Source organism: Macaca mulatta, chromosome 19, assembly GCF_049350105.2.
Source record: "Macaca mulatta isolate MMU2019108-1 chromosome 19, T2T-MMU8v2.0, whole genome shotgun sequence".
Lineage (NCBI taxonomy): Eukaryota > Metazoa > Chordata > Mammalia > Primates > Cercopithecidae > Macaca > Macaca mulatta.
In genome coordinates, this window is record NC_133424.1 from 9,111,670 (window position 1) to 9,124,852 (window position 13,183).

Consider the following 13,183-nt stretch of genomic DNA (forward strand, 5'->3'; position numbering starts at 1 on the left):
CCCTCCAGCCTCCCTGGGAAATGAGGACCCACCCCCTCCAGCCTCCCTGAGATGGAGCCCCATCCATACCAGTCTTACTGGGAAATGGGCCCCACCCCTCCAGCCTCCCTGGGAAATGGGCCCCACCCCTGCAACCTCCCTGGAAGATGGGGTCCCGCTCCTTCCAGCCTCCCTGGAAGATGGAGGCCCCGCCCCTCCCAGCCTCCCTGGAAGATGGCGCCCCGCCCCTCCAGCCTCCCTGGGAAATGAGGACCCACGCCCTCCCAGCCTCCCTGGGAGATGGAGCCCCGCCCCTCCAGCCTCCCTGGGAAATGAGGACCCACCCCCTCCCAGCCTCCCTGGGAGATGGGGCCCCGCCCCTCCCAGCCTCCCTGGAAGATGGCGCCCCGCCCCTCCAGCCTCCCTGGGAAATGAGGACCCACGCCCTCCCAGCCTCCCTGGGAGATGGAGCCCCGCCCCTCCAGCCTCCCTGGGAAATGAGGACCCACCCCCTCCCAGCCTCCCTGGGAGATGGGGCCCCGCCCCTCCCAGCCTCCCTGGGCCTCAGTGGGCATAGTTGCACAATGGACAGATTGTAGGACAGTGAAAGTAGTTGCATGCTCTCCTATTCTGGGGGAGGAATGGAAGATCTGAGCTGGTAGGAGATGGAGTAACAGAAGCAGTCCTGTGACCCTCCCTCCATTCCCATCTCTGGTGTGGCTGCCAGCTGGACAGGCTCTGCACTGTGGAGACGTGGATGCATCCTGAGTGGGGTGGGGAATGGTGAAAACCACATGCCCTGGGGGCAACAAGGCGGTTTCCACAGAGCTAGAAGCCACGTGACTCCCCCTCTACTTGTCAATTTCCCTCTTCAGGTAGGGCTTGAGGCTGGGGCAAGGTCTCAACTGCCTGCCTAGGTTGGAGGTGGGAAGTGACCATTCTGGAGGGACGCAGGGAAGCCTAGCTGGGGGTAGAGGAGAATGCACACCAGCCTCTCTCTTAATTCCATCCCCATCAGCGACCTGCCTGCCCTATGAACAGCATTTGCTTCCGTGAAGGCCCAAGTATTCTGCAGGCCCCCACGCTGGGACCCCCAACACTACGACCTCCAACACTGCCTCTCCATATAGACATGGTCACCTTGTAGGCAAGACGTGGGGCTGCAGTGGAGGAGACGGCAGAGCCAAGTCCTGTCTGGGGACATGAGGGAAGCCCCCACTTTCCACTCTTCATCCCCGATTCCTTGGGAAATGAGCCCCGCCCTGCTAGCGTCCCTGGGAAATGAGGACTCATCTGTGACCCTTGTCCCCATCACCCCCCCCAGCCCCAGCTGTCCCTCCTGGCCGCCCGGTGTGGCCTCACACTGCGGCAGACCCAGCGATGGTTCCGGAGACGCCGGAAGCAGGATCGACCGCAGCTGACCAAGAAGTTCTGTGAGGCCAGGTAAGCCCAGGATGGGGCTGGATGGGACTTCTGGGGTGCAAGGCAGCAGGGGGGTGTCTCCTGTTTTCACAGCTCCCTCCCCATCCACAGCTGGAGATTTCTTTTCTACCTGTCCTCCTTCGTGGGTGGTCTCTCAGTCCTGTACCACGTGAGTGTACCTAAGTGTGGCTGACTGCTCGCCTGCCCCGTCCTCCTGTCCCAGAAATGCCTCCTATGCCCCAGGCCCAGATCTGGTGGGAGGGAGTGTGTGGAGGGGTGCAGCCAGAGAGGAAAAAGTGCAGCTGAGGAGAGAGCGAGCTGGGCCAGGTGGTGGTGAATTCACGCAACAGGTACTTAGGATCTGCCATGCACCAGAAGTTTAGGGTTCTGCAGTGAATGAGCTCCCCAGTGGAGATTGAGAGGCAGGAAAAAGCAGGGCTGGGTGAAGGCAGCATCTATGAGACCATGGAAAGAGCCCCCAAAGAGGCCACAGCCCCACGGTGGGAAGCTGGATTCTCACCTCCGCACAGCCTGACACCCGTTTCCCTGCAGGAATCGTGGCTGTGGGCCCCAGTAATGTGCTGGGAAAATTACCCAAACCAGGTGAGTGGCAGAGGGGGGAGAGGGAGAGAGAGGAGAGCGAGCTGGGAGAGAAGACGGGGGGGGGGAGGGGGAATGAATGAGAATATTGCGCACACGCAAATGCTTGGAGGCCAGGGTGATGATGACAGTTGCTGCAGCCATGGACATGGGACCCGAGCCCTGACACCACCATCATTCCCCACCGAGTCCTACTCTGTGTCTTTCATTCCTCTGGGGAATAGAGAGGGACTAGGAAACTCCAAGCAGCTGCTTCCACCAAACCACTGCCCTTGATTACCTCCAGGGATGGGGAGCTCACTCATTGGGATTCAAGTATCCTGGTTTTGAGCAAAGGGAGTGGGCCCTGAGCCATACCCCTGCCCGACTGGAGCCTTCGCTCCCCACAGCTAACCTTGTCTTGCCCTGCTGTAGACCCTGAAGCCATCCCTGTACTGGTGGTACCTCTTGGAGCTGGCTTTCTACCTCTCACTGCTAATCAGGCTGCCCTTTGATGTCAAGCGCAAGGTGAGGCCACACAAGAGTCTGGAAGACCCCATCTCCGGATAGGGAGCTGGGTGGTAGGGCAGCCGCACAGCCGTACCTTGAGAGCTCCCTGGTGCCTCTTGCAGGAGGTATAGAGGCCATGGGCCCAGAAGCCACACAAACCCCTTGAAAGGATGCACTTCTTGGCCCATAGGGTGGGGCACCTTCCAGCATCAAGCCTCATCCCCACTGGGACCCACTGTCTCCTGCAGGATTTCAAGGAGCAGGTGATACATCACTTCGTGGTGGTCATCCTGATGACCTTCTCCTACAGCGCCAACCTGCTGCGCATCGGCTCTCTGGTGCTGCTGTTACACGATTCCGCCGACTACCTGCTGGAGGTGGGCCTGGCCCCTGCCTGACCCTTCCCAGCTGCTGTACCCAGCCCTCCCAAGTGCCCCTAGAGATGAGGTCCCATTCCTCCCAACCTTCCTGGGAAATGGAGCCCACCCTCCTGGCCTCCTCGGGTAATAAGGCCCTGTCCCCTCTGTCTTCCAGGCTGATAAGACCCCACCCCCTCTATCTTCCTGGGTGATGAAGCCCCACCCCTCCTAGCTTCCTTGGGCAGAGGCGCCCCCCCCCACCTTCACAGCTTCCTTGGGAGATGAGGTCCTGCCCCCTCTGTCTTCCTGGGAGATAAAGCCCCGCCCCTCTCAGCCTCCCTTCTTGGAGGATACAGCTATACACATGTGCGTGCATGCATGCATGTATTCACTTTTTTTTTTTTTGAGATGGAGTCTTGCACTGTCTCCCAGAGTGGAGTGCAACGGTGCAATCTCTGCTCACTACAACCTCTGCCTCCCAGGTTCAAGCGATCCTCCTGCCTCAGCTTCCCAAGTAGCTGGGATTACAGGTGCCCGCCACCACGCCCAGCTAATTTTTGTATTTTTAGTAGAGATGGGATTTCACCATGTTGGCCAGGCTGGTCTCGAACTCTTGACCTCAGGTGATCCGCCACCTCGGCCTCCCAAAGTGCTGGGATTACAGGCGTGAGCCACCGTGCCCGGCCTATATTCACACTCTTTACCTTTCCTGGAAATGTAGGTAGTTCCTGGAATCAAGGCCCCACCCCAACTCACCTGTTCCCATCCCATAGCACCTTCTCCTTGAGGCCAGGCTCCTGGTCCTGAGCCCATTTCTCCGTGCTGCCCTTCTCAGGCCTGTAAGATGGTCAACTACACGCAGTATCAGCACGTGTGTGACGCTCTCTTCCTCATCTTCTCCTTGGTCTTCTTCTACACCCGACTGGTCCTCTTCCCTACCCAGTGAGTCAGCCCTCCCATGGGGGTCAGGGAGGTGGGAGGGCATGTCTGAGATTCCAGGACTGCCTCACCATTGGTACCCTGCCCTAAGGAGCCGGGGATCTCGGCTGGGAGAGTTCCAGGAGAAGGCAGGGAAGGGCATGCCAGGCACAGGGCACAGCATATGCAAAGGTGCAAAGGTGAGACAGAGAATTAGAATTACTCAGCGTGCCTGGACCATGGAATGGGAGGATGGGTCAGGGTTGCCAGCGCACCAAAGTCTGCCCAGCAAATATTTATGGGGTCTCTTGAGTGTGCTGGGAACACAGCAGAGGCCACAGTTCAAAGATCCCTGTCCCTCGTGAGCAGACACTTCATGGGTGGAGTGGATGGTAAATGAGGCAGCCAGGTGAACTACACAGCATGCAAAGGAGAGATTTACTAACAATAAAGTTGGAGGGCCAGGCATGGTAGCTCACACCTGTAATCCCAGCACTTTGGGAGGCTGAGGAGGGCAGATCACTTGAGGTCAGGAGTTCAAGACCAGCCTGGCCAACATGATGAAACCCTTTCTCTACTAAAAATACAAAAATTAGCCAAACGTGATGGTGCATGCCTGTAATCCCAGCTACTCAGGAGGCTGAGGCAGGAGGATCACTTAAACCCAGGACGCAGAGGCTACAGTGGATTGAGATTGTATCACTACACTCTAGCCTGGGTGACAGAGGGAGACTTCATCTTAAAAAAATAAAATAAATTGGCCAGGTGTGATGGCTCACACCTGTAATCCCAGCACTTTGGGAGTCCGAGGTGGCTGGATCACCTGAGGTCAGGAGTTCGAGACCACCCTGGCCAACATAGAGAAACCCCATCTCTACTAAAAACACAAGTTAATACTGGGCGTAGTGGCAGGCACCTGTAATCCCAGCTACTCAGGAGGCTGAGGCAGGAGAATCACTTGAACCCAGGAGGCGGAGGTTGCAGTGAGCCGAGATCACACCACTGCACTCAAGCCTGGGTGACAGAGCAAGACTCCATCACTACATAAATTAAAAATATATATATATATCGGGAAGGGAGCAGGAAGTATGGGAGGGGTGGGTAGATGGAATTAGAGTGGCAGGGAATGCCTGGCTGGCAGCGTTTGTATAGAGAGGTGGGAGGGAGGTAAGGGACAGAACCACGTTGATCAGAGGGGAAGACCATTCCAGTCAGAACAGCATGTGCAAATGCCCTGAGGCAAGACCATGCCTGGCAGGTTAGAGGAACAGCAGCAAGGAGGCCTGTGTGGCTGGAGCAGAGTGGATGAGGGGGAGGGCAGGGAGGGAAAGGGGTAGGCCGTGCAGGTCCTTGAGGGCTGTGGGGAAGACTTTGGCTTTGACCCCGAGGGAGATGGGAGTCACGGAGGTTATAAGCAGAGGAGGGATTCGATCTGACCTAGGTGTTCTGGATGCCCTCTAGCAGCTGCAGGGGAAACATGGGATGTGTGGGCAGGAGCGAGAGGACCCAGGGTAGGCGAGATAAGTGAGCAGACTCAAGGGGATGCCTCTGGGATCAGGAGATAGGAACAGTCACAGAAGGAACTGCTTGAGGCAGCAGGAGCTCAGCCCTGCTGGGTTTGAGGGGTCTGTGGCCTCAGAGGAGACATGGAGAAGGCAGTGGGCATGCCAGTCCGGGCTTCTGGGGAAAGGTAATGTAGGAGTTGCCAGTGCATGGCTGGTATTTTCAGCCAACAGCCTGGATAGCATCACCTAGGGACCAGGTGTGGACAGAGAAGCTCAGTCCTCGGGTTCCCTGATGTTTGCAGGTCGAGAGGAAGAACAGGGCCCATGGAGCTTATGAGTCAGATCATATCCCTCGTCTGGCTACAACCCTCCATGGCTCCCACCTGTCTTGGGTTCAAGGCCTGAGGAGATTAGGCAGAAGTGACTGAGATGGGGAGATGGTGGGGTGGGGGGAGCCAGAGAGGGAAGGGGCCCAGGGAGGAGGGAAGGCCGCTGGCAACCTGTTGTACTGGTTGGTGGCGATGCAGGGCTGAACACTGTGGAGTGAGGAAGGCAAGGTCGCTGGTAACCCTACAGCTGATTACTGGGTAGGAGAAACACAGCAGCTACAGCCAGTACTCTTTTTTTTTTTGCGATGGAGTCTGGCTCTGTCACCCAGACTGGAATGTAATGGTGTGATCTCGGCTCACCACAACCTCTGCCTCCCGGGTTCAAGCGATTCTCCTGCCTCAGCCTCCTGAGTAGCTGGAATTACAGGCAGGCACCACCACACTTGGCTAATTTTTTTTTGTTTGTTTTTGTTTTAGAGATAGGGGTTTCACCATGTTGGCCAGGCTGAGCTCGAACTCCTGACCTCGTGGTCCACCCACCTCCACCTCCAAAGTGCTGGGATTATAGGCATTAGCCACCGTACCCAGCCCAGCCAGTACCTTGAAGGAGTTCCAAAGAAAAATAAATAAGCCTACAGGGAAAAGAAAAAAGTTGGTACCCAGAGGGGCAGAGTACAGTCAAGAGTGAGTTTTTTGGTTTTTCCTTTCTTGTGTGAAATAACAGCGGGGTTGGCACTGATGATAAAGGAACCAGCAGGAAGGCCAGGTGTGGTGGCTCACACCTCTAATCCCAGCACTTTGGGAGGCTGAGGCGGACAGATCACTTGAGGTCAGGAGTTCGAGACCAGCCTGGCCAACATGGCAAAAACAACCTATTAAAAATACAAAAATTACCCGGGCGTGGTGGCAGGCGCCTATAATCCCAGCTACTTGAGCGGCTGAGGCAGGAGAATCGCTGGAACCCGGGAAGCGGAGGTTGCAGAGAGCTGAGATCGCGCTACTGCACTCCAGCCTTGGGGGACAGAGTGAGATTCCGCCTCAAAACAACAAAAGAACCAGAGCTGAGTTTGAGAAGAGAGAGGGTGTGGTGGGAGTTGGGCTCCAGCACAGTGTCCCAGGCAACAAGCAAGGAGTTGTTTGAGGGGAGGAGCGGTGCTGGGGAACATTCTTTCCTACTGGCTTGGGTTGCACAATGAAAATGAAGCCCCGCCCCTCCCAGCCTCCCTGGGAGACAAAGCCCCGCCCCTGTCTGGCTCCCTGGGAGATGAGGCCCCACCCTCTCTGCCTTCCTGGAGGTGAGGCCCCTCCCTTTTTATACTCCTTGGGAGATGAGTCCCCACCGCTTGCCTTCCCGAGACATGAAGCCCCTCCCCCCTGAGGTGAGTAGGCAGTCACCTGCTGATGAGGGGGAGGTGATGGGGGTCTGAGGAGCAGAGAGAAGGTGTCAGAGTCCCACCCAGGAAAGCAGCTGGGATCATAAGTACCCGCCTGGGTGGGGTTCATGAACGGCCAGTCAGGGAGCTTATGTGTGCTCTGCTCATTTAGTACAAGCGAGAGGGGGTCTCGCGTACCCAGCTCAAGTGTAGGTATGGGCCGGGCGCGGTGGCTCAAGCCTGTAATCCCAGCACTTTGGGAGGCCGAGGCGGGCGGATCACGAGGTCAGGAGATCAAGACCATCCTGGCTAACACAGTGAAACCCCGTCTCTACTAAAAATACAAAAAAATTAGACCGGGCGTGGTGGCGGGTTCCTGTAGTCCCAGCTACTCGGGAGGTTGGGGCAGGAGAATGGCGTGAACCCAGGAAGTGGAGCTTGCAGTGAGTCCAGATCGTGCCACTGCACTCCAGCCTGGGCGACAGAGCGAGACTCCGTCTCAAAAAAAAAAAAAAAAAAGTGTAGGTATGATGGGGTGGGGGGCACTAGGGAGCCATAGAAGGTTATAGAGCAGGGAAGGCCATGCCAGTTAGAAATTCCTAGGACTAGGGGCTACAGCAGCTGGTCAAGTCCCGGCCTCCTCCTCTCCCTCCCGCTGTAGGATCCTTTACACCACATACTACGAGTCCCTCGGCAACAGGGGCCCTTTCTTCGGCTACTACTTCTGCAACGGGCTCCTGATGCTGCTGCAGCTGCTGCACGTGTTTTGGTCTTGCCTCATTCTGCGCATGCTCTGTAGCTTCATAAAGAAGGGTCAGGTATGGCTGGACCTCCCCGGGGGCCCCAGCCCCAAGCTCCTCCTACCTCCTTGCTCCCAGCTCCATCCTTCTCTCTGTTCCCCAGATGGAGAAGGACATTCGTAGTGATGTGGAAGAATCAGACTCCAGTGAGGAGGAGGCGGCGGCGGGAGCCCAGGAACCTCTGCAGCTAAAGAACGGGGCAGCTCGAGGGCCGAGGCCAGCCCCCACTGATGGCCTTCGGAGCCGGGTGGCCGGGCGTCTAACTAGGCACACAACGGCCACATAGCCAGGCAGGGCTGGCCGTAAAAGGCTGCCCCCAACACCTTGGATATTTCTGGGGTGACTGGACTGGCGGGCCCTGGGCCACCTTTCCGGAGACAGGGAGGGCCCCACCCGGGGTGGGCCGGGAGGGTTGATGATCTGTCTCCAGCCCCTTCCTTCTGCCCACCCGCCCTTCTTCCCTCTGGGCAAATGGACAGAGCCGAGAGCCAGCAGCTGGATGTTGTGGCTGGCCAGAGACACCTCCAGGCTGTAGCCTGGGGACTGGGGGGAGCCCCAGCCTGAAAAGGGTCCGATTAAAACATAAACAGAGCCAAATTTTCTGCCTGAGAACTTGGGTCCCTATCAAAGCTCCTTCTTCATCCCCAGAGACTCCCGAGGGAGCCAGGCCTCTGTACTTACATACCCCACTGACGGGATACTCACTGCCACCCAAGGATGCAGGGCCCCAGGGGCCCCAGATAGGAACAGAGCCCAGAGACCAACCCCTCCCCATGCTGTTCCCAGATGAGCCCCTGACTCGCCAGCCAGAGACTCAAACAAACCCCTCCCTCCACACTTAGGGTACCCTTGGTCAGCCCCTCAAAGACTTACAGACTAGCTCTGAAAGGTCACGTCCTTTGCCCAAGCTCACACGGAGGTCGTGGACCAGGCCTGTCTCCGAAGTCCTTAAGTCCAGTAGATTTCCCATCTTCGTGGTCACTGGAGCCTCCCTTGGGATAGTGGAGGGAGTGGGGTAAAATCCCACAGGCTTCCCAAGGGTTAGCCTGGGGGAGGTCACTGTCTCTTCAAGAGCTCCAAAAATAAAGAAACGGAGGCCAGGCCTGGTGGCTCACACCTGGAATCCCGTCACTTGGGAGGCTGAGGCAGGCAGATCACTTGAGGTCAGGAGTTCAAGACCAGCCTGGGCAACATGGTAAAACCCCATCTCTACTAAAAATACAAAAACTAGCTGGGCAGGGTGATGCACACCTGTAATCACAATTACCTGGGAGGCTGAGGCAGGAGAATCGCTTGAACCCGGGAGGTAGAGGTTGCAGTGAGCCAAGATCGCGCCACTGCACTCCAGCCTGGTCAACAGGGCGACACTCCATCTCAAAACAAAACAAAATCTGGGTGCGGTGACTCACGCCTGTAATCCCAGCACTTTGGGAGGCCGAGGCGGGTGAATCACGAGGTCACGAGATCGAGACCATCCTAACACAGTAAAACCCCATCTCTACTAAAATACAAAAAATTAGCTGGGCGTGGTGACAGGCGCCTGTAGTCCCAGTTACTCAGGAGGCTGAGGCAGGAGAATGGCGTAAACCCGGGAGGCGGAGCTTGCAGTGAGCTGAGATCTCTGCTCAACTGCACTCCAGCCTGGGTGACAGAGCGAAACTCCGTCTCAAAACAAGCAAACAAAAACAGAAAAAGAAAGTGGAGGCCGGGCGCGGTGGCTCAAGCCTGTAATCCCAGCACTTTGGGAGGCCGAGACAGGCGGATCACGAGGTCAGAAGATCGAGACCATCCTGGCTAACATGGTGAAACCCCGTCTCTACTAAAAAATATAAAAAAAACTAGCCGGGCGAGGTGGCGGGCGCCTGTAGTCCCAGCTACTCGGGAGGCTGAGGCAGGAGAATGGCGTAAACCCGGGAGGCGGAGCTTGCAGTGAGCTGAGATCCGGCCACTGCACTCCAGCCTGGGAGACAGAGCGAAACTCCGCCTCAAAAAAAAAAAAAAAAAAAGAAAGTGGACAACAAAGTGTTGGGGAGAATGTGGGGGGTCAGTAGTCTCACATACATTATCGGGGGAGTATAAATCGTTACCAACACTGGAAAACCATTCAGCCCTGTGTACAATAGATCTTTTATAAAGCTCAAAAACAACCCAAATGATATAATGTATAGGCATGAATACCTAGCTTGTAGAACTATAATAAAATATAAACACAAAGTTCAAATTAGTAAATTACCTTTGATCTGGGAAGGTAAGGGTGTGGGATTCAGATAGGTATCAATTACTATCACTGTTCTAGTTTTTGAAGTGAAGTTTTGTTTGTTTTTTGAGACGGAGTCTCTCTCTGTCACCCAGGCTGGAATGCATTGGTGCCATCTCGGCTCACTGCAAGCTCCACCTCCCGGGTTCAAGTGATTCTCCTGCTTCAGCCTCCTGAGTAGCTGGGACTACAGGTGCGTGCCACTGCGCCCAGCTAGAGAGGTGGTTCTGTCATATTGGTCAGGCTGGTCTCGAACTCCTGACCTCAGGTGATCCACCTGCTTCGGCCTCCCAAAGTGCTGGGATTACAGGTGTGAGAGAGGTGAAGTTTTTGAAGTGAAGTGACACACACATTATTAAATACAATTTTTAAAGGGACATGACAAGCTACAAAATGAAAGAAAATATTTGCATACGATATATATCTGAAGAAGTTCTAGAATCCAGGATATATATATATATATATATATATATATATATATATATATGTATATATATATATATGTATATATATATATGTATATATATATATATATGTATATATATATATATATATATATGTCTTACAACTCAACAACAAAAAAAATCCTAATTTAAAAAATGGGTGGCCGGGCATGGTAGCTCATGTCTGTAATCCTAGCACTTTGGAGGCCAAGGCAGGCAGGTCACCTGAGGTCAGGAGTCAGAGACCAGCCTGGCCAACATGGCGAAACCCTATCTCTACCAAAAATACAAAAAGTAGCCAGCGTGGTAGGGGGCGCCTGTAATCCCAGCTACTCGGGAGGCTGAGGTGGGAGAATCACTTGAACCTGGGAGACGGAGGTTGCAGTAAGTCAAGATCATGCCACTGCACTCCAGCCTGGGCAGCAGAGCCAGACTCCATCTCAAAAAAAATGGGCAAAGAGACCAGGTGTGGTGGCTCACCCCTGTAATCCCAGCACTTTGGGGGCTTAGGCAAGAGGATCAATTGAGTCCAGGAATTCAAGACCAGCCTGGGAAATATAGCAAGACTCCTGTCTCCACAAGAAAAAGAAAAAAACAGACAAAGGACTTGAATAGAAATTTCTTGGCTGAGTGTGGTGACTCACACTTATAATCCCAGCACTTTGGGAGGCTGAGGCAGGTGGATCACGACGTCACGAGTTCGAGGCCAACATGGTGAAACCCCATCTCTACTAAAAATACAAAAACTAGCCCGGCATAGTGGCATGTGCCTGTAGCCCCAGCTACTCGGGAGGCTCAGGCAGAAGAATCGCTTGAACCCGGGAGGCAGAGGTTGCAGTGAGCCGAGATCGCGCCACTGCACTTCAGCCTGGGCAACAAGAGCAAGACTCTGTCTAAAAAAGAAAAAGAAAAAAATTCCCAAAAAGAAATGGCCAACAAGCACATGAAAAGATATTCAACATCATTAGTTGTTAGCAAAATGCAAATCAAAACCACTTTACATCCACAAGAGTGGGTATAATAAAAGAAGTGTTGACCAGCTGCAGTGGCTCGTGCCTATAATCCCAGAACTTTGGGAGGCCGAGGTGGGTGGATCACCTGAGGTACTGAGTTCGAGACCAGCCTGACCAACATGGAGACACCACATCTCTCCTAAAAATACAAAATTAGCCGGGCATGGTGGTGCATGCCTGTAATCCCAGGTACTCAGGAGACTGAGGCAGGAGAATCGCTTGAACCTGGGAGGCAGAGATTGCAGTGAGCCAAGATCACACCACTGCACTCCAGCCTGGGTAACAAGAGCGAAACTCTGTCTCAAAAAAAAAAATAAGTGTTGACAAGGATGTGGAAAAAAATGAAACAACTGTGTTCATTGCTGGTGGAAATGTAAAATAGTCACTGTGGAAAATCGTTTGGTGGTTCCTCAAGAAGTTAAACAGAATTACTATATAATCCAGCAATTCCACTCCTAGGAATAGACCCAAAAGAAATGGAAGCAGGTACTCAAGTATTTACACATGAATGTTCATAGCAGCACTAGTCACAATAAAGGTAGAAACAACTTGTTACAATGGTTCCCTGCTGTAATCCCAACACTTTGGGAGGTCCAAGCGGGAGGACTGCTTGAGCCCAGGAGTTCGAGACCAGCCTGGACAACATAGTGAGACATAGTCTCTGCAAAAAATAGAAAAATCAGCAGGGTGTGGTGGCATGCACGTATACTCCCAGCTACTTCAGGAAGATGAGTGGGAGGATTGCCTGAGCCCAGGAGTACAAGATTACTGTGGGCTATGATCATGCCACTGTACTCCAGCCTGAGCAACAGAGTGAGACCCTGTCTGGAAAAAAAAAAAAAAAAAAAAAAGCCATAGAAACATCCCATATGTCCAATAACAAATTGTATAAACAAATTGTCCATCCATACAGTGGAATACTACTCAGCCACGAAAAGGAATACAGCACTGACAAATAGTGCTACATGTAAATGAACCCTGAAAGCATTATGTAACAGTATAAGAAGCCAGACAGAAAGTTCACACATTTTATGATTCCACCTATATGAAATATCCAGAAGAGGTAAACCTATAAAAATAAAATGTATATTTATAGTTGCTGGGGGCTGCAGGGTGAAGGCACAGGAAGAAACTGTTTAATGGGTACAGAGTTTTATTTTGCAGTGGTGAAAATGTTTTGGAACTAAAGTCGTGGTTGTACAACTTTGCAAATGCACTAAATGCCACTGAACTGTTCAGTTTAAAATGATTCATGTGCTATGTAAATTTCATCTTAATAAATGCATGAAGAAAGGGATTTGTATAAATCAACTATACTGTTTCATGAAGCAAGGATTATAATTATGCCATTTATCTGGTGTTTCCCTATCCAATCATTCCCATTCCCCCCAAAAAAACAAACAACAAAAACCTCATGGGTTGAAAGAAAGCCCATAACGAAGATTATAAAAGACACTGTTATAGATGAATAGCAAAGGCCGGGCGCGGTGGCTCATGCCTGTAATCCCAGCACTTTGGGAGGCCGAGGTGTGTGGATCATGCGGTCAGGAGATCGAGACCATCCTGGCCAACATGATAAAACCCCATCTCTACTAAAACTACAAAAAATAGCTGGGTGTGGTGGCGCATCCCTGTAATCCCAGCTACTCAGGAGGCTGAGGCATGAGAGTCACTCCAACCCAGGAGACGAAGGTGG

At 53.4% G+C, this 13,183-nt stretch overlaps 1 protein-coding gene and 1 long non-coding RNA gene across 12 annotated transcripts in view; one reads left to right on the top strand and one right to left on the bottom strand.

Annotated features, from left to right (window-relative positions):
- The window catches only part of CERS4 (ceramide synthase 4), a 51,075-nt gene extending 42,704 nt beyond the window's left edge, over positions 1 to 8,371 (top strand). For all 11 annotated transcript variants that reach the window (XM_077979839.1, XM_015122718.3, XM_015122719.3 and 8 more), the window contains 8 exons: positions 1,304 to 1,422; positions 1,513 to 1,570; positions 1,954 to 2,004; positions 2,416 to 2,508; positions 2,739 to 2,867; positions 3,685 to 3,791; positions 7,636 to 7,792; positions 7,878 to 8,371. In XM_077979839.1, coding sequence (XP_077835965.1) covers positions 1,304 to 1,422; positions 1,513 to 1,570; positions 1,954 to 2,004; positions 2,416 to 2,508; positions 2,739 to 2,867; positions 3,685 to 3,791; positions 7,636 to 7,792; positions 7,878 to 8,060 — 897 coding nt within the window. In that variant the 3' untranslated portion in view covers positions 8,061 to 8,371. The remainder of the gene's footprint in view (positions 1 to 1,303; positions 1,423 to 1,512; positions 1,571 to 1,953; positions 2,005 to 2,415; positions 2,509 to 2,738; positions 2,868 to 3,684; positions 3,792 to 7,635; positions 7,793 to 7,877) is intronic.
- A 2,418-nt stretch (positions 8,372 to 10,789) lies between these two features.
- On the bottom strand, positions 10,790 to 12,798 carry LOC144337066 (uncharacterized). The gene is made up of 2 exons (XR_013409698.1): positions 11,920 to 12,798; positions 10,790 to 11,787 (listed from the first exon to the last, which is right to left on the bottom strand). It is a non-coding gene; the product is annotated as an uncharacterized LOC144337066 (long non-coding RNA).
- Positions 12,799 to 13,183: the final 385 nt, after the last annotated feature.